Source organism: Pteropus medius, unplaced genomic scaffold (genome assembly GCF_902729225.1).
Source record: "Pteropus medius unplaced genomic scaffold, Ma_sr-lr_union100, whole genome shotgun sequence".
Lineage (NCBI taxonomy): Eukaryota > Metazoa > Chordata > Mammalia > Chiroptera > Pteropodidae > Pteropus > Pteropus medius.
Window position 1 is genome coordinate 359,242 of NW_024348534.1, and position 21,444 is coordinate 380,685.

At 35.3% G+C, this 21,444-nt stretch overlaps 1 protein-coding gene and 2 pseudogenes across 10 annotated transcripts in view; 1 reads left to right on the forward strand and 2 right to left on the reverse strand.

Annotated features, from left to right (window-relative positions):
* LOC120616781 (centromere protein P-like) overlaps positions 1-20,430 on the forward strand; it is a 27,696-nt gene extending 7,266 nt beyond the window's left edge. For all 10 annotated transcript variants that reach the window (XR_005656679.1, XR_005656683.1, XR_005656681.1 and 7 more), the window contains 3 exons: positions 11,286-11,467; positions 13,093-13,181; positions 20,295-20,430. Coding sequence is in view for 1 of the 10 variants with exons in the window: in XM_039880374.1 (XP_039736308.1) it covers positions 11,286-11,467; positions 13,093-13,181; positions 20,295-20,387 (364 nt within the window). In the remaining 9 variants the exon portion in view is untranslated. The remainder of the gene's footprint in view (positions 1-11,285; positions 11,468-13,092; positions 13,182-20,294) is intronic.
* Positions 5,686-5,804, reverse strand: LOC120616793 (uncharacterized; annotated as a pseudogene).
* Positions 16,469-16,587, reverse strand: LOC120616792 (uncharacterized; annotated as a pseudogene).
* Positions 20,431-21,444: the final 1,014 nt, after the last annotated feature.

A 21,444-nucleotide genomic window follows, 5' to 3' on the forward strand; every position in this document is an offset into this window, starting at 1 on the left:
TGTGTGTGTGTTTAAATCATTTGTCCAATGTATAGGAGTTGCTCAGCTAGATTTTGGGTTTCTTTCAGAAGAAATTGTTCCATATGAAAGTAGAGATTTGGTGTGTTAGTGGAAGGAGGTGAATTCAGGCTCTTATTTCACCATCTTGAACTGCAACTCCATCTGTTATTGTAGAACTGTTCCTTTAATTCTGTCAGTTTTTACTTCATATATTTTACTAGTCCATCATTAGATACTTAAATGTTTAGAATTTTTTATATATTCTTGTGTTGAAACTTTCATTAATATAATGCCCTTTTTATCTCTTGTGAACTTTTCTGATCTAAAGTTTATTTTGTCTGATATTAGTACATCTACCTCTGCTCTCTTTCCGTTACTTTTTGCATAGGATATCTTTTTCTATTTTTTTTTTTTCACTTTCTATCTGTGTCTTTGGATCTACAGTGATTCTTTTATAAGACAGCATATGGTTGGATCATGCGTTATCCATTCCGCCAACCTCTGCCTGTTGTTTGGAGAGTTTAATCTGCTTACATTTAAGTATTGATAAGGAGAGACTTCTGTTGCATTGCTGTTTGTTTTTTATATGCCCTAAGTCTTTTTATTCCTCATTCCTGAATTTCTGTCTCATATTGGGTAGTCGATTTTTTTTTAGTGAAATGTTAAAATCCCTTCTCATTTTCTTTTGTGTATATTCTATGGCTATTTTATTTGTGGTTACCAGAGGGATTCCATTTGACATCCTAATGTTATAATACTGTAATTTGAATTTTGCCATCCTAACTTCAATGACATATAAAAACTACCTGTTTGTAGCTCTGTCTCCTTGCTTTTTGGTTCTTGATGTCACAAAATTACATCTTTATACATTGTGTGTCCCTCTTCCCACTTAAACTAATAATTCTTTTAAATGCATTTGTATCTTAAGTTTTGTAGAAAATAAGCTTTGGAATTATAAACAAAAGGTACAATAATAGTAGCTTTAGGCTAATTTTTGAAATGTTGATCTCTTAATCATGGAGAAAACAAAAAATGCATTTTACAAACCAATGTTATAATATACTAGATTTTTAAAATGTTCATGTATTAGCCTTATTGAGATCTTTATTTCTCTATGTGGCTTCAAGTTATTGTCTAGTGTAATTGTATTTTACCTTACAAGACTCCCTTGAGCATTTCTTTCAGGGTATGTCTAGTGGCAAAGTCCCTTAGTTTTTGTTTATTTGGAAATGCCTTAATTTCCTCGTTACTTTTGAAAAACAGTTTTGCCAGATATAGGATTGTTGGCAGACAGTTTTTTCTTTTAGCATGTTTCTTTTGGCAAATAGCAGCCCACTGTCTTCTGGCCTTCAAAATTTCTGATGAGAAATCTGCTCATACCTTATTAATGATGCCTTGCGTGTGATGATTCGCTTCTCTTACATCTTTTAGGATCTCTCTTTTTCCTTGGCTTTTGATTTTGACTATGTCTCGGTGTGAGTCTCTAAGTTCATCTTACGTGGAGTTTGTTAAGCTTCTTATATATTTATATTCATGTATTTCACCAATTTGGGGGAGCTTTCAGCATTATTTCAGATATTCTTTTTCCCTTTCTCTCTTCTTCTGGATCTCTCACTGTACCTGTTGGTCTTTTTGATGGTATCCCACAGATCCTTAGGCTCTGTTCATTTTTCTTCCTTTTTTTTGTTCTCTCCTTAGCTTTGATAATTTTCTTTGTCTTTTCTTTGAGTTCACAAATTTCTTCTATTTGCCCAAATCTGCCTTTGAATCCTTCCAGTGAAATTTTCATTTTACTTATTGTACTTTTGAGCTCCAGAATTTCTTTTTTTTCTTTTTGGGCTTATTATCTTTTTATTGATGTTTCCATTTTGTTCACACATCATTTTCTTTATTTTCTCCACAGCTTACTTTATTTTTGAGCATCTTTAATACTCTTGTTTTAAAATCATTAATATATTTTCCAATAAGTCCTTTTCCGGGACAAATTCTGTTGAATTATTTTATCCTTTGAATGGGCCATACTTTCCTGTTTTTTTTTTTTTTATGCTTTGTAATATTTTTGTTGAAATTGTACATTTTAATAATGTCATAACTCTGGAAATCAGATTCTCCCACCTTCCCCAGGGTTTGCTGTTTTTTGTTGTTGTTTTGTGTATTTTGTTTTTCTTGATTGTTGTAGGCTGTCTTGAGTTCCAAGGGTCAGCCTGAGGTGCAAACTTAATGTCTTCTTGTGACTTCATATGTTTTTATTCAAAATTTTCCTTGCACATGCACAGTAACTTTTGTACTTTCTCCATATAGTCAATTGATTGGGAATGTCCTTATCTTTACTATCTGGCTTTTGGAAGGGGAAAAGCCAAAAATGATGATGGGAAAAAGAGCTATGACTTTTCAAATATAGAAGTCCCTTCAGCTAGAGGGAGGGGCTTGCAACACTGTGGGAGGTGCAACAACAATGGCTGCCTGTCTTGTTGACTGCACCTCTGTGATCAGAAGCGACAATCAGCCACTGGAGCACAGATACTCTATATTTGGGAGAGTGAGTCCTTTCTTTTTCTTTTTTTTTTTTAGAAGTACATTCTTTATTAAATAAAATTATTGCTCAATTTAAAAGTTCAATTGTGATTGCAAAGAGCCTGAGAATAAAGAATAAATTTGCATAAACTGTTTTTTAGTTTTCTTTTTTAAAATAATTTTTTTTATGGTGACATTGGTTAACAAAAGCTGATAAGTTTCAGCTGTACATTTTAACAGTAAGGCATATGTATATTTAGATTGTGTGTTCACCTCTCATAGTTAGATTTCTTTCTGTCACCACATATTTGACCCCTTTTGCACATCTACCTCCCTCCTCTCCCTTCCCCTCTACCTTCTGGTAACTACTAGTCTATTGTCCATGAGTCTCTGTTTGTTTGTCCTGCTTATTTGTTGCTTTTAGGTTTATATTCCACATATAAGTGATATCATGTGATTTTCAGCTTTTTCTGTCTGGCTTATTTCACTTTGCATGATTATCTCAAGGTCCATCCATGTTGTTGCAAATGACAGTATGTCATCTCCTTTTATGACTGAATAATATTCCATTGTATATGTGTACCACAGCTTCTTTAGCCAATCATCTATTGTAGGATACTTAAGTTATTTCCATGTCCTGGCCACCGTGAATAATGCTGCTATGAACATTGGTGTGAAAATGTCTTTTCAAATATAAGTTTTCAAGTCTTTGGGGTAAAAACCCAGTAGAGGGATTGCTGGATCATATGGTAGATCAATTCTTAGTTTTTTGAGGAACCTCCATACTGTTTTCCATGGTGGCTGTACCAATTTGCAGTCCCACCAGCAGTGTATGAGGGTTCCTTTTTCTCTGCATACTCTCTAACATTTGTTACTACTTGTCCTGTTGATTATAGCTATTCTAACAGATGTAAGATGATATCTCATTGTGGTTTTGATTTGCATTTCCCTAATAGCTAGTGGTGATGAGCACCTATTCATATATTTGTTGGCCATTTGTCTGTTCATGTCCTCTGCCCATTGTTTGATTGGATCATTTGTTTTTTTCGTTGTTGTTATTGAGTTGTATGAGTTCTTTGTATATTTTGGATATTAGGCCCTTATCGGAGGCGTTGCTCGCAAATATATTTTCCCATTCAGATGGTTGACTCTGTACCTTGCTGACGATTTCTTTTGCTGAGCAGAATCTTTTTAGTTTGATGTAGTCTCATTCATTTATTTTAGCTTTTACTTCTCTTGCCTTTGAGGTCAAATCATAAAATCCTCTTTAAGTCCAAGATCCTTGAGTTTAGTTCCTATGTTTTCTTCTATGCATTTTATTGTTTCAAGTCTTATATTTACGTCCTTAATTCATTCTGAGTTAATTTTGGTGTGTGGTGATAGACAAGTCTAGTTTCATTCTTTTTTGCAGGTGACTTTCCAGTTTTCCCAACACCATTTATTGAAGAGGCTTTCCTTTCTTGAACTGTATGTTTTTTTGCTTTTTTATCAAAAATTATTTGCCCATATAAACATGGGTTTACTTATGGACTCTTGATTCTGTTCTACTGGTCCGTGTGTCTGTTTTTCTGCCAATTCCATGTCGTTTTGTTTATTGTTGCTTTGTAGTTTAATTTGAAGTCAGGTAGAGTGATGCCTCCATCCTTGTTCTTTTTCCTCAGGATGACTTTGGCAATTCAGGGTTTTTTGTACTTCCATGCAAATCTGATGATTTTTTGTTCTATTTCTTTAAAAAATGCTGATGAAATTTCTATGGGGATTACATTAAATCTGTATAATGCTTTAGGTAATATGGTCATTTTAACGATGTTGATTCTTCCAATCCATGGAATATCTTTCCATTTCTTTGTATCTTCTTTGATTTCTTTTAATAGGGTCTTATAGTTTTCAATATATAGATCCCTCACATGTTTCGTTAGATTTATTCCTAGTTATTTTATTGTTTTTGTTGCAATTGTGAGATTATTTTTTCCACTTCTTTTTCTGACACTTCATTATTAGAATATAGGAATGCAATGGATTTTTGAACATTGCTTTTTGTATTCAGAAACTTTACTGTATTTGCTTATTGTTTCTAGTAGTGTTCTTGTGAAATCTTTAGAGTTTTCTATATAGGGAAGCACGTCATCCGCAAAGTGACAGTTTGACTTCTTCATTTCCTATTTGGATGTCTTTTGTATCTTTATCTTACCTGATTGCACTGGCTAGGACGTCCAGTGTTATCTTGAATAACAGTGTGATAGTGGACAGCCTTGCCTTGTTCCTGATCCTAGAAGATTTTTATTTTTTTCACCATTCAATATAATGTTAGCTGAGAATTTGTCATATATGGCCTTTATCATGTTAAGATACTTTTCTTCTATACTGATTTTAAGTGTTTTGATCATAAATGGATACCTTTTCTGCATGTATCAATATGATCATATGATTCTTATATTTTAATTTGTTTATCACATTAATCGATTTGTGTATGTTGAACCATCCCTGTGCCCTTGAGATGAAGCCCACTTGATCATGGTGTATAACCTTTTTAATATGTTGCTGTATTTAATATGTTGCTGTTCACTAGTATCTTATTTAGGAGTTTGCATCTGTGTTCATGAGAGAGATTGGTCTGTACTTTTCTTTTTTTGTGTTATTTTTATCAGGTTTTGGTTTCAGAGTAATAATGGTCTCATAAAATAAGTTAGGAAGTATTGCCTCCTCTTTGATTTTTTGGAAGAGTTAAGGAGAACAGGTATTAAATCTTCTTATTGCCTCCTCTTTGATTTTTTGGAAGAGTTAAGGAGAACAGGTATTAAATCTTCTTAGAATGTTGTAGAATTTACTGGTGAAGCCATCTGGTCCTGGACTTTTACTTTTTCGTAGGTTTTGATGATCGTTTCAATTTCCATACTGCTGACCAGTCTATTTAGATTTTACAGTTTGTTTTTATTCAGTCTAGGAAGGTTGTATTTTTCTAAAGACTAGCCCATTTCTTCTAGGTTATTAAATTTGGTGTTATATACTTTTTCAAATAGTGTTATTGTATGATCCTTTGTATTTCTGCGGGATCTGTCATAATTTCTTGTCTTTCATCCCTGCTTTTGTTTTTTTGTGTCCTTTCTCTTTTTTCTTTAGAGAGTCTAGCCAGAGGTTGTCAATTTTTATTTATTATTATTATTTTTTTAACGCATACAGCTCCTGTTATTCCTAGGTGGTCTCCCATCCAAGTACTAACCAGGTCCGACCTTGATTAACTTCTGAGATCAGATGAGATCGGGCGCATTCAGGGTGGCGTGACCATAGATCGGTTTGTTAGTTTTATTAACTTCATCAAAGAACTAGCTCTTTGTTTCATTTACTTTTTCTATTGTTTTTGTTTGTTTGTTTTCAATTTCATTTAATTCTGCTCTACTTTTGATTATTTCTTTCCTTCTGCTGATTTTAGGCTTCATTTTTTTCTTCCTTTCCTAGTTTAAGATGAAGCATTAGGTTGTTTATTTGGGTTCATTCTTGTTTTTGGACATAGGTCTGTGATGATATGAACTTTCCTCTTATGACCACTTTTGCCGAATCGCAAAAGTTTTGAAGTGTTGTACTATCATTATCATTCGTTTCTATGTGTCTCTTGATCTCTCTTTTTATTTCTTCTCTGATCCAGTTATTCTTCAGTAGTATGTTGTTTAATCTCCATGTATTTGTGGTTCTTCCTGCTTTCTTTTTGCTGTTTTCTAATTTCAAAGCATTAAGATCAGAGAGTATGGTTGGTATGATTTCATCCCTCTTACTTTTGTTGAAGCTATCTCTGTGTATGTAGTCCATCCTTGAGAATGTTCCATGTGGACTAGAGAAGAACGTGAAAGCAGCTGTTTGGGTATGAAAGGCTCTATAAATGTTAATTATGTCCAGTTGATCCCATGTGTCATTTAAGGATGTCATTTCCTTATTGATTTTCTGTTTGGATGATCTGTCTATATCCAACAGTGGAGTATTTAGTTCCTCTATTATGATAATGTTTTGATCTGTTTTTCCCTTTAGTTCTGTTAGTAATTGCCTTATATATTTTGGGGCTACCTGATTGGGAGCATAGATATTAATAAGTGTTATGTCTTCTTGGTACATGATTCCCTTTATCATTATGAAGTGTCCCTCAGTATCTTTCTTTACCTTTTTGATTTCAAAGTCTGTGTTGTCCAATATTAATACCGCTACTCCCACTTTTCTCTGAATGCCATTTGCTTGAAATATCATTTTCCACCCTTTTAGTTTGAGTCTATATTTGTCTTTGGAGCTGAGATGTCCTGGAGGCAGCATATGGTTGAGTTTTGTTTTTTGATCCATTCTGCAACTCTATGCCTTTTTATTGGTGAGTTCACTCCATTTACATTTAGGGTGATTATTGAAATGTGAGGTCTTATAGCTATTTTATCTTTTGCTTTCTGGTAGGTGGGTGTTTCCATTGCTTCCTTGTATGTGTGCCTATTTTTTTTATTTTGGTTGGATTTCTCTCTTGTCCTTTTATTTTCTATACTTCAGTTCTGAATCTTTGTTGTGTGGTTACCATTACAAATATATAAAGGATAGTTATATATATATAGTTGTCCATTTACTTACATGTGTGTCTTATCTCCACTTCCCTTTGCGAATTTGGATCTTTGACTCCTCCCCTTTTCTGTTATTGTTTCAGTTCGTCCCTATGTATGCTGAACGTTCATTATTGACTTGCTATAACAAATCTTTTCTTGTTTATTAAGATTTTAATATCTTCTTCTTTATAACAGTTGCACTACTCTCCTGCTAGTCGCCTTATTCCTAAATATGTATTTTTTTTTTTTTTTTTGTCATTTTGTTTTAGGTTAGCTGACCCCTTTCAGTATTTCCTGTAATGCAGGCCTCGTAGAGGAGAATTCCCTCAATTTTTGTATGTCTGGAAAGGTCTTTATTTCTTTTTCACATCTTAAAAGAAGCTTAGCTGGATAGATTATTTTCGGCTGTTCGTTCCTTTCATTTAATCGTTTGAATACTTGATTCCTCTACTTCCTGGCTTGTAAGATTTGTGCTGTGAATAGATGATAATCTAATGAATTTTCCTTTATAGGTTACCGTCTTCTTTTCCCTGGCTGTCCTGAGAATTCTGTCTTTGTTGTAGATATTCGTTAATTTTAATACAATGTATCTTGGAGAAGGCCTTTTTAGGTTGAGATAATTGGGTGTTCTGTTGACTCCTTGAATTCCAAGCTCCAGCTCATTCCTTAGATTTGAGAAATTCTCGTCTACTATTTGTCTGAAAATGCTTTCTAATCTCTGCTCCTCCTCCCCTTCGAAAATACCCATTATTCTCATGTTTTTCTCCTGATTGTATCAGCTAGTTCTTGTATTTCTCTTACATTATTTTTCATTCTTTGGTTTCTCTCTTCTTCCTTCTGATTTTTTCCTAGATTTCTGTCTTTGATACCACAGATCCTTTCCTCCATTTTGTTGACTCTATTTCCCAAGCTTGCTATTTCATTTTTCATCTCTTGCAGTGTGTTCTTTATCTCCAGAAGGTCTTTTTGGTTCTTTTTGAGGTTTCAATCTTCTTGTAAAGAACTCAGTTTACTTATGTAATTGTTTTTTCAATTTCTGAAATTGTTGATATGAATTGTTTTGGATTTCATTGAGTTTTTTCAGAAGTACCATTCTGAATTCTCTGTCATTTAAGTTGCATATTTCTATATCTGTAAGCTCATTTTCTGGAGATTGTTCTCTTTCTTTCTGAACTGCCTCGTCTCCTTGGTTGTTCATGGTGTTTAATGGACTATTTCTCCACCTAGGCATTAATGGAAGTGTATTCCGCTTTTTTTTTCCAGAAAGATGATTTATTGTATAAAGGTCTCTCTTTAGCCTGTTACAAAGAAGGCATTTTTGTTTTGGTTTCCAGTAGGTGGCATGTGAGCTTCTTGGATCTCTGCTTTGTATAATGTCTTAATAACGCCTTTTTTTTCCTCATAGTTTTTCAATCACACTTGCTACTCTTGGTCTCAGTCCCTGTCAGTGTTAGCGACAGTATCGGTAGTGTTTGTTCAGATTCCCCTGGGGCTTTGCAGTGTTCGGTCTCAGAGGATATGGGAGGAGGGACCCTCTGGATTGGGGGATGCGGGCTGCAGCTCAGCTTCAGTTTTGCAAATGCAGCTGGTTAAAATGAACTGTTTTTTCTCTGCCATCCCTGCTTTCCTGCCTTCCCCGCTTCTCTGGTTTCTGCCCTGATTCCTGGGCACTGCCACTGGCTGCGTGGAGCTTACAGCTCTCCCAGGTAGTGCTGTTTAGGAAAGTCGCCGCACATTCTCCCCTACCCCTCCTCCTATAGGGAGCTCCTGCTGTGAGAGGCAGCTTTCTTTTTTTCTCCCAGTCTATCACCCAACATTGGGGTTCTGACCTATGGTAGCTCTTATGCCTATGTTTGAGTTTTAGATGTTCAGCTTATTGTTGTTTCAAGGGGAGAGATCTGGGGATGTCTTTCAGTCCACCGTGTTGCTGGTGTCCGAGTCCTTTTTTTCCCCTGGCTCCTCTAAGCTCTGTGCAAGTTGCTTCAGGAACATATGCACAGCTGCTTGCTGTGTAGTTGGAGTTGGGGATAGGTAGCTACTACTGTACTACGAGCCAAAATTGATCATAATTTATGTCCAAGTTTTCTCTTGGAAGTTGCAAGCCTTCAGCAGATTCTAGAGTTCCAAAAAGTTTATATCAGACAGATTCTGTCAGTGCAATTTTTTTCCAGATGGGAAGACAGATTCTTGGTGCTTCCTACTCCATTATCTTTCCATAATACTAGCTTATTGACTTTTAAATTCAAGTCTCATGTAGATTTCATTTAAAAGAGACAAATTCTTGAGAACCTCTACTTTTGACCAAAAAAATGTATGCTAACAAGACAAATTTATAAATAAAACTTCATAACCAATAAAATTCATAATCCAAAATTATTCAAACTAATATTATTCATTGAAATGGGTCAATGATATTTTGCTCAAAGTAAATCACTGTTATAAATGAAAATATGCAGTTTGTCTTTTTTTGTGGTAAAATATATGTAACATAAAATTTACCATTTTAACCGTTTTTAAGTGTACAGTCTAGTGGCATTAAGTATTTTCACATTGTGATGCAGCTATCACCACTATCCTTCTCTAGAACTTTTTCATTGCTCCAAAGTGAAACTCTTTACCCATTAAACAATAACTCCACATTCTCCCCTTTCCCAGCCACAGATTCTTTTTTTGAGTTTCACGTATTTATCTTTTAATGTGATGATTTAGTTCTCTTATCACTTTGCTCTATTGGAAATACCTTGACATTTCAATTATAGTTTGCTGTGACATTATTTAGTATTCACTTGACAGGAACTTGTCATTTATAAATGAAGATTGCCTCTCTCTTTTTTTCATTATCTTTCTATGTTTAAAGTAATGGTTTTCATCAATCAGTGGTGGCACATACAAAATAACACATGGTATTCTCTCAGAATATACTTATATTAGTATTTCAAATTAGTACTAAAACACAATTTTAAAAAGTTAACTACAAATTTTGTACAAGTTTTGGATTTCCAGTGTGAAGAATACAGAGTTAGGTTATTTCTTAGAGACATGGTATAAGGACATAAGAGCATAGGCTAATGTAGAGGAATTAGGAATAGAAAAATAGGGATTGCTATGTGAAAGAGTAGAAAGTATGGCAGTAGATCCAGATATGAAGGGAGTAATGGAGCCAAGGGTGACTCCAAAGATATGGAGGAACTATAAAGGAACTATAAAGGAGCTATAAAGGAACAACTTTTACCATTAGTATAAGTAGGGGAATTTAGAGGAAAAGCTAATTTGAGGGGAAAAGAACATTTAATGGGTTATCAAGCTAAATCTACTTTGCAGGAAGAAGTGATATATGGTTAGAGGTGTGCTTTAGGATTTACTGGCATAGAGGAGCTAAGATTAATAATCAAATATTTCTCTGGAATGGGAAAGTGCATATTTAGGATAGCAAAGGCAAGAGTGTTTGGGTTTTCCTCTAAGGTTGCAGGTAAGAAGCAAGGACAGTGGAGAACCCAAGATGTGAAATGAGAATCAGGATAATCATGCCCCAGAATCCAAGGAAGGCATGTTTTAAGATGGCTGAAGTCAACAGTATAGGATATGGCAGAGAGTATTAAGGCAATAAAGTATGACAAAAACTAAAATACCATTCAATGCAATTATTAGCTGAAATTTTATTCTTTTTCAAGGAAAGTAGAGTTACACGTTTTCAAAGAAGAATATCTGATTGTAGTGTTGTTTGGGGAGATTATGCTATTTCTTATTCCTTTGGAATTTTTACCCCCTGTATTCTTAGATTTCCTGAGAATTTCTTTTTTAATATAAAATGCTCTATATGATACTTGTTTTGGAAGTTGCAGCTAACTAATTTATTTTGTTTTTAATTTCATAACATCTTTTAAAATAATTTGAGATGTCTTAGGATATCAGACATTTAGGTTGGAACATTTTAAACATTCCTAAATGGACACTTTAATTTCACAGAGTACTCCTGTTATAATTTATTTTACAGTTGTTTCCAAGATGTAGAAATATGGTAGTATGATTTGGTTAAGTTGGTTTTATGTTGTGAGTAAAGGTTGCAGTGTTAGTAAGGCATATTGGTTTTGAATTGGTTTGAATGGGAAGAGAGTAAGGAGGACAAAATGGGAATTGTTTGAAGAAATTTGTAGATATTAGGTGGATTCATTGGAGTAATTATTTCTAATATTTGCTTTTTAGAAAATCATTTCAAGAAATATACCAATCAGATTCTGAAGGATGGGAATCTTTAAAAGATCTGAGAAGTAATCTTGGACATTTAGAATCAGAACTTCTATTTCTAAGTACGCTTACTGGTATCAATATAAGAAATTACTCCAAGAAGACAGAGAACCTAATGAGCACTGAAGTGGCGGAAAAGAGTAAGTGTTCATTTTAATCTAGAAGTGTTGTTGAAGCTTACCCTGTTAAGCATGGGAAATTGATTGGGATATGGTTGAATTAAAATTCTGCAGGGTATTTGAATGTGTGGTCGTGGTACATTTGTTTTGTAGGGTGTCTTTTGAATATCACTGTGTACATAATGCTCTTAAAAGCTGCCTGAGGTAGATACTAAAGAAGACCGTCTCTCATAACTTTAGTCAAGTGACAGCAATAAGGGATTGTAAAAACAACAATACCATTAATTTTGTAATTCTTAGGAGTTACCCACCACTGACATGAGAGCTGCTTCATCTGCAGTGCTGTAATCCTAATTAATATGGCCTGTGGCAAAATTAAATGTTTCAGCAGCTGGACTATTTGACTGAGGAGGGTTTTGGGTCTCAATAACTAAGTTTTATTGCCAAAGATCTGTGATGCTCTAACAGAAAAGAGGAAGCTAATTCAGCTGTGCCATTGGATATCAGGAACTTTTGACTAAAGTTAGCATTCCCTAAAGAAGAAATCACTTTCGGAAACGCTTCCTGATTTCCATCAAAATGACCTTCAAGACAGCAGAAGAGGGAGAGTGGGCAGCTCACCTCAGTAGAAGTTTGAATTTCATATAGAAATGAATGATGGAATTTAGACACTTTAGGTACTTAAAAGGAAGAGATGGAATACAGAGAGGATGGAGAGTGAAGTTAGGCCATGTATAAGACTTTTACAGTGCAAATGTCTCAGTCTTCTTATTTTGAGCCCCAAGTTCACCCCCATCTGTTGATACTTGGTACTGCTGATTCAGAATGCCTTTCTGGTATTCTGCTATGTAAATGGTCTTGAATCCGAGCTTTCCCCATTGCTGGCTTGGTTTCAGTTTTCAGTTCTACTTTTCCATGTGATACCTAGTTCGTCCATCTGATTTTCAGCTTCTAAAATTATGTTACTCTCATCTTTCTCCTACCTATCCTTGTAGAATTGTGCTCTCCTCAGAATACCTTTATTAGTCAAACTATGTGGTGATAAAGTCAGAATGGTGGTTATCTCTTGGGGAGGGGAGTAGCGTATAGCCTGCGAAAGAGCATGAGGCAACTTCATGGGGTACTTTATAATTTCTGTATCTTGATCTCAGTGGTAGTTACATAGAAAATACATATGTAAAAAAATATTGAGCTGTATACTTAAGAATAGGTCATTTTATGCATTTAAGTGTATTCAGGTTATACTTCAAAAAATACTTTTGCTATCATTTTAATAAAGTTCTAAGAGAGAGCACATAAACACATATATTCAATTTAACATCTTTAACTAGAACCAGGTAATGTTGAAAAAATGAAAAACATCTATCAGTTATCATGATTCAAACTTGTCTAGGGTGGTACTAACATATTTCTATTTCTTAATCTTTGATATATTTGAGAAATAGACAATATAAGTTGATTTAATCCTATTTTACAAAGGTAATCAATTTGGTGCACATTATTCTAGATACTTTCAATGCAAATACTAACGTTTACTTCCTGCATATGCCCATATGAATAGTATAGGTATTCACACAAAATTAAATAACAGATATTTGAAGAAAATTATTATTTGGAAACAAAATATTTATTTTTCTGTATTACAGATATAAAGAAAGTTCTACAGAGTCACAGATTATCAGGAAATTGCCACATGATTACATTTCAACTTGAATTTCAGATTCTGGAAATCCAGGTAAATTAAGGAGTATGTTGTGATAACAGATTCTTTTGCTGTGAAATAAAAAATTCCTACCCACCCCCAGCCTCCAGTAGTGGCTGAGCTAAGGAAGAGTTTATAAACCAGGGTCCCCTTGTAGCACATTTTTGCAAAGTGGTATCATTTCAAAAGTTTTTAAGGTATAATTATAGTAACCCAGCAACTGCATATGGTAGGGTTGTTGTCAAGGGCATAGGTGCTTTATTGGAGCCACAAGTAGCCAAAAGCTCCTGGGCTCCCAGTGTAATCCCTGAGATCATGGAAACAGTCCCGGAAGCCCTCACTAGTTAGCTGATATACCAGCCATGTATTATCCATTATCTATTGCTGCTTAACAGATTTTTCCAAAATTTAGTGGCTTAAACAACAACAATGAAAACATTTTTTATCTCATCTGTTTTTTTTGTGGGTCGGGAATTTGGGATCCTCTCAGTTGGATGTTCTTGCTTAGGGCCTCTCATGAAGTAATGGTCATCTGGGACCACAGCCATCTGAAGACTGCTCAGGGCTGGAGGATTAGACTCCAAGGTGGTTCATGGTTATGCCAGAAAGTTCTGAACTGCTGAGATACAACATAGGAGGAAGATACTTTTGGCTAAGCTTTTCACATAAAATCAGGAATCAGACAGAATGGTAACATGCAACACCTGACCAGGGTAAAGCAGAAGAACAAGTCTCAGACACTTTGAAAGGCTGGCTCTGAGAAGAGTGGTATCCAGGCATAATTTTGAGAATTGACAGGGGCGAGGCTTATGCTTTGATAGCAGAAAGCACTTTCAAGTAGTGAGTTTTGCCAGCTGGGCCAACAAGGAGTATATGTAGAGGAAAGGATCAAGGAAGGGCAAGCAGGCTGCTTTTGGCCTTAGCTTAAAAGATAACTTAAGTGGGTGTAGACTGGTCATCACACCGAGTCCTATGGACAAGGTACTTGCTTGCATTCATGGTCATGTGCCAAGATTCCACATCCTTGTCCTCAGCCACAAAAACAGCTCCATAGTCCCTTTTTATATAGGACAGGAGTTGATGTCAAGTAACCAGGACCCTGCCTCTTTAGGTATCAGACAGACACCCCCAACTAGTCAAGAGTGCCTGGGTCCAATTACTGGGCTAGAAGATTTTGCTTCTCAAGAACTCTTTGCAGTCCATGGTCTTGATTGTCATAACAAATCCTGGCAGGCTGAGAATGAGCTACGAGTTTTCTAGGCCCCTCATCTGATGACAGAGCTCCCAGCTTGCTCTTACCTCAAACTGTCCCCTTTCAACACTGCCAGGGTGACCAAGAACATCCACAGTGTGGTATTGCCAAAGCTGATTGAACAGAATACAACACAGGAGCTTAGGTGATGAGTGGCCCTAGGGGAGTTATACTGTTCGCAGGCTGGCACCAGGCTTTGGAATCACTCAGGGTTACCAAAGTGATATCATTGTTCTGCCTGACCTCAAAGATCATCTGCTGAAGACTAAAACAGGTCATGGACCCAAATGGAATGGTCTCGTTTGGGATAGACAGCACATGCCAAGACCCCAGGCTTCTCCATCGTGTGGCCCAAGAACCCCTAGATGTGCCCCATTGCAGAAGGTTGCATTATAGAAGGACCAACTACATTTTCTTTCTTTGTGGCCAGTGTGATCCTAAACTCAGAGTGGTGATACATCAAATGCATCCTGGCCTCCGTTAATAGGCCAGGACTACAGGCCATATCCTAAGTAGCTTTGGAGTCCTGCAGTTTTTTTCTGTTATAGGTGTTCATCTTTTCCCATAGTTATTCCATGGGTTATCTGGGGAGAAGTTATATTATGGGCAAAATTAGGCTTGCTCTTGAGAGGTTGGTCTACAAGTCCAACTGAAAAAAGAGATCGTCCTCTAAAGTTGAGGTGAATGAGCTACTCAGTGGAGCTGGACATTCTAAGATGCACAAATATTTATCATTGTGCTCATTAGTAGAGCTATGGCCTGAGAGATAAAATAGACTGTATATTTTAACTTTATTTTAAGTCGCATACTTTGGTCACCTTAAACCCCTGAAGGAAAGCATCAAGCAGTTTGATTCCATCAGGAGTCAGATCAAAGATGAGGTCACAGTTTAGGGACATTTTTATAATATGATGTGCTTCTGAAGAATGGCTATTCCCTGGTCAGAGGCATTCCCAGGGTGAACTGACAATGGGCCCCTGCAGCTCTCACAGTGGTCTAGTTTGCTGGTCCTGGGTGGCTGCTTTGAGGCAGCACAGACAAGACCACAGCCATGTGGATCCTGCCATACAGGCCCTGCTCCCCCTACTGCAGTGGCCATGTTTCCTGCCTCCTACCAGGCAGTGGTAGCACCAGCCCAGCCCTTCCCTCCATATCAATAGTATTTTAAGCTAATATTCTGATCCCATACCACTAAGGCATAATTGAAAATTTTGTGACAATCTAATAATGGCTTAAAGTTATACCATTAGCTCACATGATGAATGAATCAGAATTAGTTGAGCTGCACATGACAGAAAACTTAGAAAAAAGGTGGTTGCAGGTACAAGTTTATTTCTCTATTGCTTAAGCAAATTGCAGAGTAAGTTTTCAAGGGCTAGTATGGTGGATTCATGATCATCAGGCTCCGCTGTCACCACATGGCTTCTAAAATCATGGTGTGAATCACTTTAGCATTTCAGGCATCAGGAATGGGGATGGGCAAACAAGGGCTCACCTTTGCTATTGAGAAAACTTTTTAGAAGTTGTAACACCCATAATTTTCATCTACATTCTGTTGGCTGATAAGTTAGAGCAAGGGAGGCTGGAAATTTAGTCTTCATTGTATATGGCCATGTGGTTAATGAAAATGTGGGGCAAGAATGAAGTCCAAAATTGGGGAATACCAGCAGTTTCTGTCCCAGATGCTTTAGGGAATGCAGGAAAAAAACCTGAAAGGAATAGTTGATATTCTTGGAAAGACACAGAGCATAGTAATTGTCTTTTACATTTCAAATTATGTAGGTGTTTTTGAACTGTTTGGTTGACTTGCTACAGGAAGAGCAAGTTTTCCCTGGCTGTGTTGAGAACACTCACTTTCTCTATACCTCTTTCCAATTTTGTGATTCTTCTTGAGGACCAGATTGGTAAGCAAAATCTTGTAATCACAAACCATTTTAATTATTTTACTTTATTAATTTTTATTTTTTTATTTTTATTTTTTAGGCAAGTCAACCCTTAGTTGACCTCACAGATTGCAAGGACCTTGTCAGCTTACAATCCCTTATTTTTTTTTTTTTTTTAATTTTTATGCCTACAGCACCTGATCTTCCTAGGTGGTCTCCCATCCAAGTACTAACCAGGCCCGACCCTGCTTAGCTTCCAAGATCAGATGGGTTTGGGCTTGTTCAGGTTAGCAAGGCCATAGACACAAACAGTTTTCTAATCAGCAAAATTTTAGGGATAACTCATGTGGGACTCAGGCATTTTTGGAAAATAAAGGAACAAAGGACTCATTTTTAATTTTTGTTGCTTAGAATTCTGATGTAATGGGGTAATGAGAATTATTTTGAAATTTTTACTAGTGGTAAACCCTCACATATTCTAGGCCTACTCATATAGGTATACCTTTAGAAATATATTTCTAGTAGAATTGCTGAGTCAAAGGAGATGTACATGTAAATTCTGATTGATGGTACTAGATTGCCTTCTAAAATGGTTTTACCATTTTACATGTTGAACAAATTTTTATAGTTAAGACTGATGGAAAAAAAAAACTGATGAGGACACAGTGACCTTCTGTGTTCTAAAACATTTTTTTAAATAAAATTTCCACCAGAGGGAGATGTTTAGCTATCAAAAAAATTTTAATTTAAATAATAAAGCTGTCCTACTTATAGAATGGTGTTATAATAAAACACAATAATACAATAGTAAAAGCAAAAGTCACCTAAAATCACATTAACAGAATGTTGGAACCAAAAGTGACTTTATATATTATCTAGGTCAGCTCCGTAATTTTATACAGAAACATACCCGGAGAATTTGAATGATCACTCTCGTTGGCACAGCTTTCGTTGTCAGATGTGGTTGGAACATGCAACTCCATTCCCCAGATTTACTGTCTGGTGTTGTTAGTGCTGTACTATTTATGCGGAATTGTAAGAACATCAGAGTTGACACGTGTCAGCATTCATAGTCCATGCAGTGTAATAAATAAGATGGTTGAAAGTTTGTGGGAGAGGGACGGACTAAGTATCTTTTCATAACTTCTCTTCTTTAAACCCAATGAAATGAATAAAATTATTCAAAAATAGGGAAATTTTTTAATTAAAAAAGAATAAAATCCTGTCACAGGCTCCAAAGAAATGTACCTAATGATGATAATCGAATGTGAATGAAAGAAAACACTGAAATCTTATATAGGATGCTTCATGAGGAGTATATTAATTTTGCAAAGTTAACAGGACCCTTTTCCTGAATGTCTCTACCTATAATCCTTAAGTCGTAGAGAAGAAGAACTTTGGACTTAAGTTAAATGGACTGTGGTAGAAAGGAATGTGTTGCTGAGACTCAGGCTGGAGATTTGAGGTCAGCTTGTTTCTAAGCTCCATTCTCTCCTTTACTAATCGGGGAAGATTGACCTGGTTAGCAGTATGACAAGTAAGAGAGAGATGGGTAAATAGCATGTATCTTGAAGTCAGCTTACCAGTGGCTAGACAGAATCAAGCTCCACCAAAAAAAAAAAAAAAAAAGAGAGAGATATAGAGGGGCTAGTAAATCATAGACTCTATGCTGACAGGATTATTTGCCTAGCCTAATGGATGAAAGGCCAAAATCAACACACCCACACATACTCAAACAAAAGATAAGACATGCCTCAGATTTTTTTCTTTTTTGTAAAAACTCTATTGAGATATAGTTCACATATCATATAATTCAACCATTTAAAAAGTATACATTCATTAGTTTTTAGTATATTCACAGAGCTGTACAACCATCGCCACTTCAATTATAGGAAATTATCACCTCAAAAAGAAATCCCATACTCCTTATTACCTCTCAATCCCCCGCCCCCCCTTCTTCCCAGCCAGACCCAAGCAACAACTAATCTCTTTTCTACCTCTATGGATTTGCCTATTCTGGACATTTCATGTAAATGGAATCATAATATGTGGTCTCTTTAATTGGCTTCTTTCACCTAGCGTAATGTTTTCAAGGTTCATTCATGTTGTAGCATGTATTGTTACTTTATCCTTTTTCTTTTCTTGGCTGAATAACATTCCATAGTGAGGATATATCACAATTTGTTTATTCATTCATCAGTCGATAGACATTTGAGTTGTTTTCACCTTTCGGCTATTATGAGTAATATTGTTATAAACATTCATGTTCAAGTGTTTAAATAGACATGTTTTCACTTTCCTTATGTATATATCTAGGTGTAGAAATACTGGATCAAATTCAACTAACAGATGATGACTAATGATGTTGAGCATCATTTCATATGCTTATTGGCCATTTGTATATCATCTTTGGAGAAATGTTGTGATCCTTTGCTCAGTTTTTAATTGGGTTGTCTTTTTATTATTTGAGTTGTAAGAGTGCCTCTAGAATGTGTGTTTCTGATTACAGTGGTATATGCCCACAGATAGCCTACTTAAACTGCAGCTATTCCTAACAATTCCCACTGTACCTTCGAGCAGCTAAAAAGCGAAACGAAGATTACAAACCATCAATATTCATTTTTCCAGCAAGTCAGATAGTAATCCTACAAATGAGGAAGAGCTGAGGAGTATCCACTCAGTCTTTCTTAGGAAATAGCAAAAATTTTTAGACCTATTCCTATTAACAAAATTCAAAGCACAAAGATGGTGCAGAGTTCTTTCATCATCTTTTAGGACTTATGTAAAACCACTACCATGAAAGGAATTAATAAGAAAATGGAGATAAATGCACTTTGGAAGAATTAATCCAAGAAATACAAGAACATGCTATATAAAAATTGTTCTGACTCTCAAATGAAAGCATATAAAGAAAATTTAGTAAGAGTAAAAGAGAGCTGAGAGGGAGGACGGGAGAGAGAGAAGGAAGGAAGGTAGGAAGGAAAAGGAAGGAAGGAAGGAAGCAAGGAAGCAAGGAAGAAAATGATGATTATAGTGCTGAAAACTGCATTAGAAGTAGCCAGGAGTAGAATATAATATGGAGGATAGACTTGAGAAAAATCACCTGTAAGAGCAATTAAAATGAAAAAAAATCTGGAAATAGACAATGGAGAGTCAATATATGATTTTTCCAAAAAAAAAGAATAGAAAAAATGTGAGAGAAATTATAGGCAAATATGTAGTAGAAGAAAATTTACTAAAGAAGAAAACCTGAGTTTGCAGTTCAAAATATGTAACAGTTTATTTAGCAATCCCCATTATTGAATGTAGAGTTTTTGGGGGGAGGGAGGTTTTTTTGTAATAAGTAGCCAGAAGTCTTTGTCTTTATTACTTTAAGATAGATTCTTAGGAGTCAAATTGCTGGAACAGAGACTGAATGTGTTAAGTTACACATTGCCCAAATGATTTTATAGAAAAAAAAAAAAATCTCATTGTTTTAATTTACATTTATTTTATTACTAGTGAGAACGAATGTTGTTTTTCATGTGAATTGTCTTTTACTTCTTTGACTTTTTAGTTCATGTTCTTTGTCTTTTTCTTTGTAGTTTTCCTATCTTCTTGTTATATTTATGGTAAAAATTTTCCTGTTTATTGCTTCTCTTTTAGTCATAGTCATTTTTATATAGATATTTTGACTTTTTTATGTAATTATATTTGCTTATTTTTCTATTATTGTTTGCTTAGAGATTTCTTCCTTACTTATTAACTTAAATGTCTATATTTCCTCCTAATATTTTATGGTTTCAGTTTTTAAGAAAGTAATTCATTTAAAGTTCATTTTGGGTTTTGGTAGCAGGCGAGGATCTAATTTTATTCCTTTAACAAATAACCAATATTTCAGTACCTTCTAATGATTACATTTTCCTCTTACTTGGTGGCATTTCATTTTCATATTTTTAAGCTATTTTTGTCTTTTTATTTTATTTAAAAGTTACCGTGCTCTGATACATATATATATTTTTTTAATTTTAGAATAAGGAGAATTTATCTTCTGTTATTACTGACCTCAACATAATAATGGAGCCCACCTCATATTCAGAATTAAGTGAATTTGTGTCCAGGTAAGATATTTTACAGATTTATTTTTTTAGGGATTGTTTTCACTCTATACTTTTGAATTTATAAATAAATATCAAAATATTTCTGAAAGCATCACACATTATGGCTTATATTTAAGCCTATATTCTCTATATTATTCTTTCACTCGATAAAAATTTACTATGCTTTCACTATGCACTAAGCATTAAAATTAAAATGTGAGCAAAAACATATAATCTTTGATCCTCATAGAATTTGTAGCCTAGTCAGGTATTAAATAATCACAGAAATCTAAAATTATGTCTATGTTAAATGCTACAGGGAAGAGTTGCATAATGCTTTTGAAGCACACATCAAAAATTTAACTTTGTGGGAGAACATGGAATGAGTTCCTGAAACTTGAGCTGACATCTGAAAACTTAGTAGGCATAAACTAACAAAGAGATCTTCAACATAATAGCTTGTGCATAGGCACTGTGCTAGGAGGGAGCATGGCATCTGTGAGCAACTGGCAGGATGCCTTAACCATTCGAGGAAGGCAAGAGCAGGGTAGTGTGATATAAAATGAAGCTAGCAAAGTATGGAAGGTCCACATTATATGGAGTTTGGTATAAGGAGTTTGATCACAGTCCTAAGATCAAAGGTGTTGAAAGGTTTCAAGCAGAGTCTAAGAAAGGCAGAGGTGTGACATCCTAGAAAGAATTATTCTGGATGCTGAAGGAAGAAGAGATTGAATGGGTGCAATAGTGGATGCAGGAGGGCCAATGACTAGGCAGTTAAGACAGTTCAAGCAAGAGAAGTTTATAGTTTGGACTAGAATAATGGTAGCTGGGTGGATTTGGGGATATTTAGGAAGTATAATTGAATGGGCATGTTGTTGGTTGAATAAGAGGGGTCAGGAGTTATTGACAGGGAAAAACTTCTTGATGATTGTGATTGCAGTAGTTGAGATAGGGAAAGTTGGAAGAGGACCGAGTCAAATGAGATTGTGATTTCATTTTGGACGTATTGAATTTGAGTGCCTGTGAAACACCAAAGTAAAAATATGGAGAAGGCAGCTCAGAAAAGGTGTAGGTATGAGACA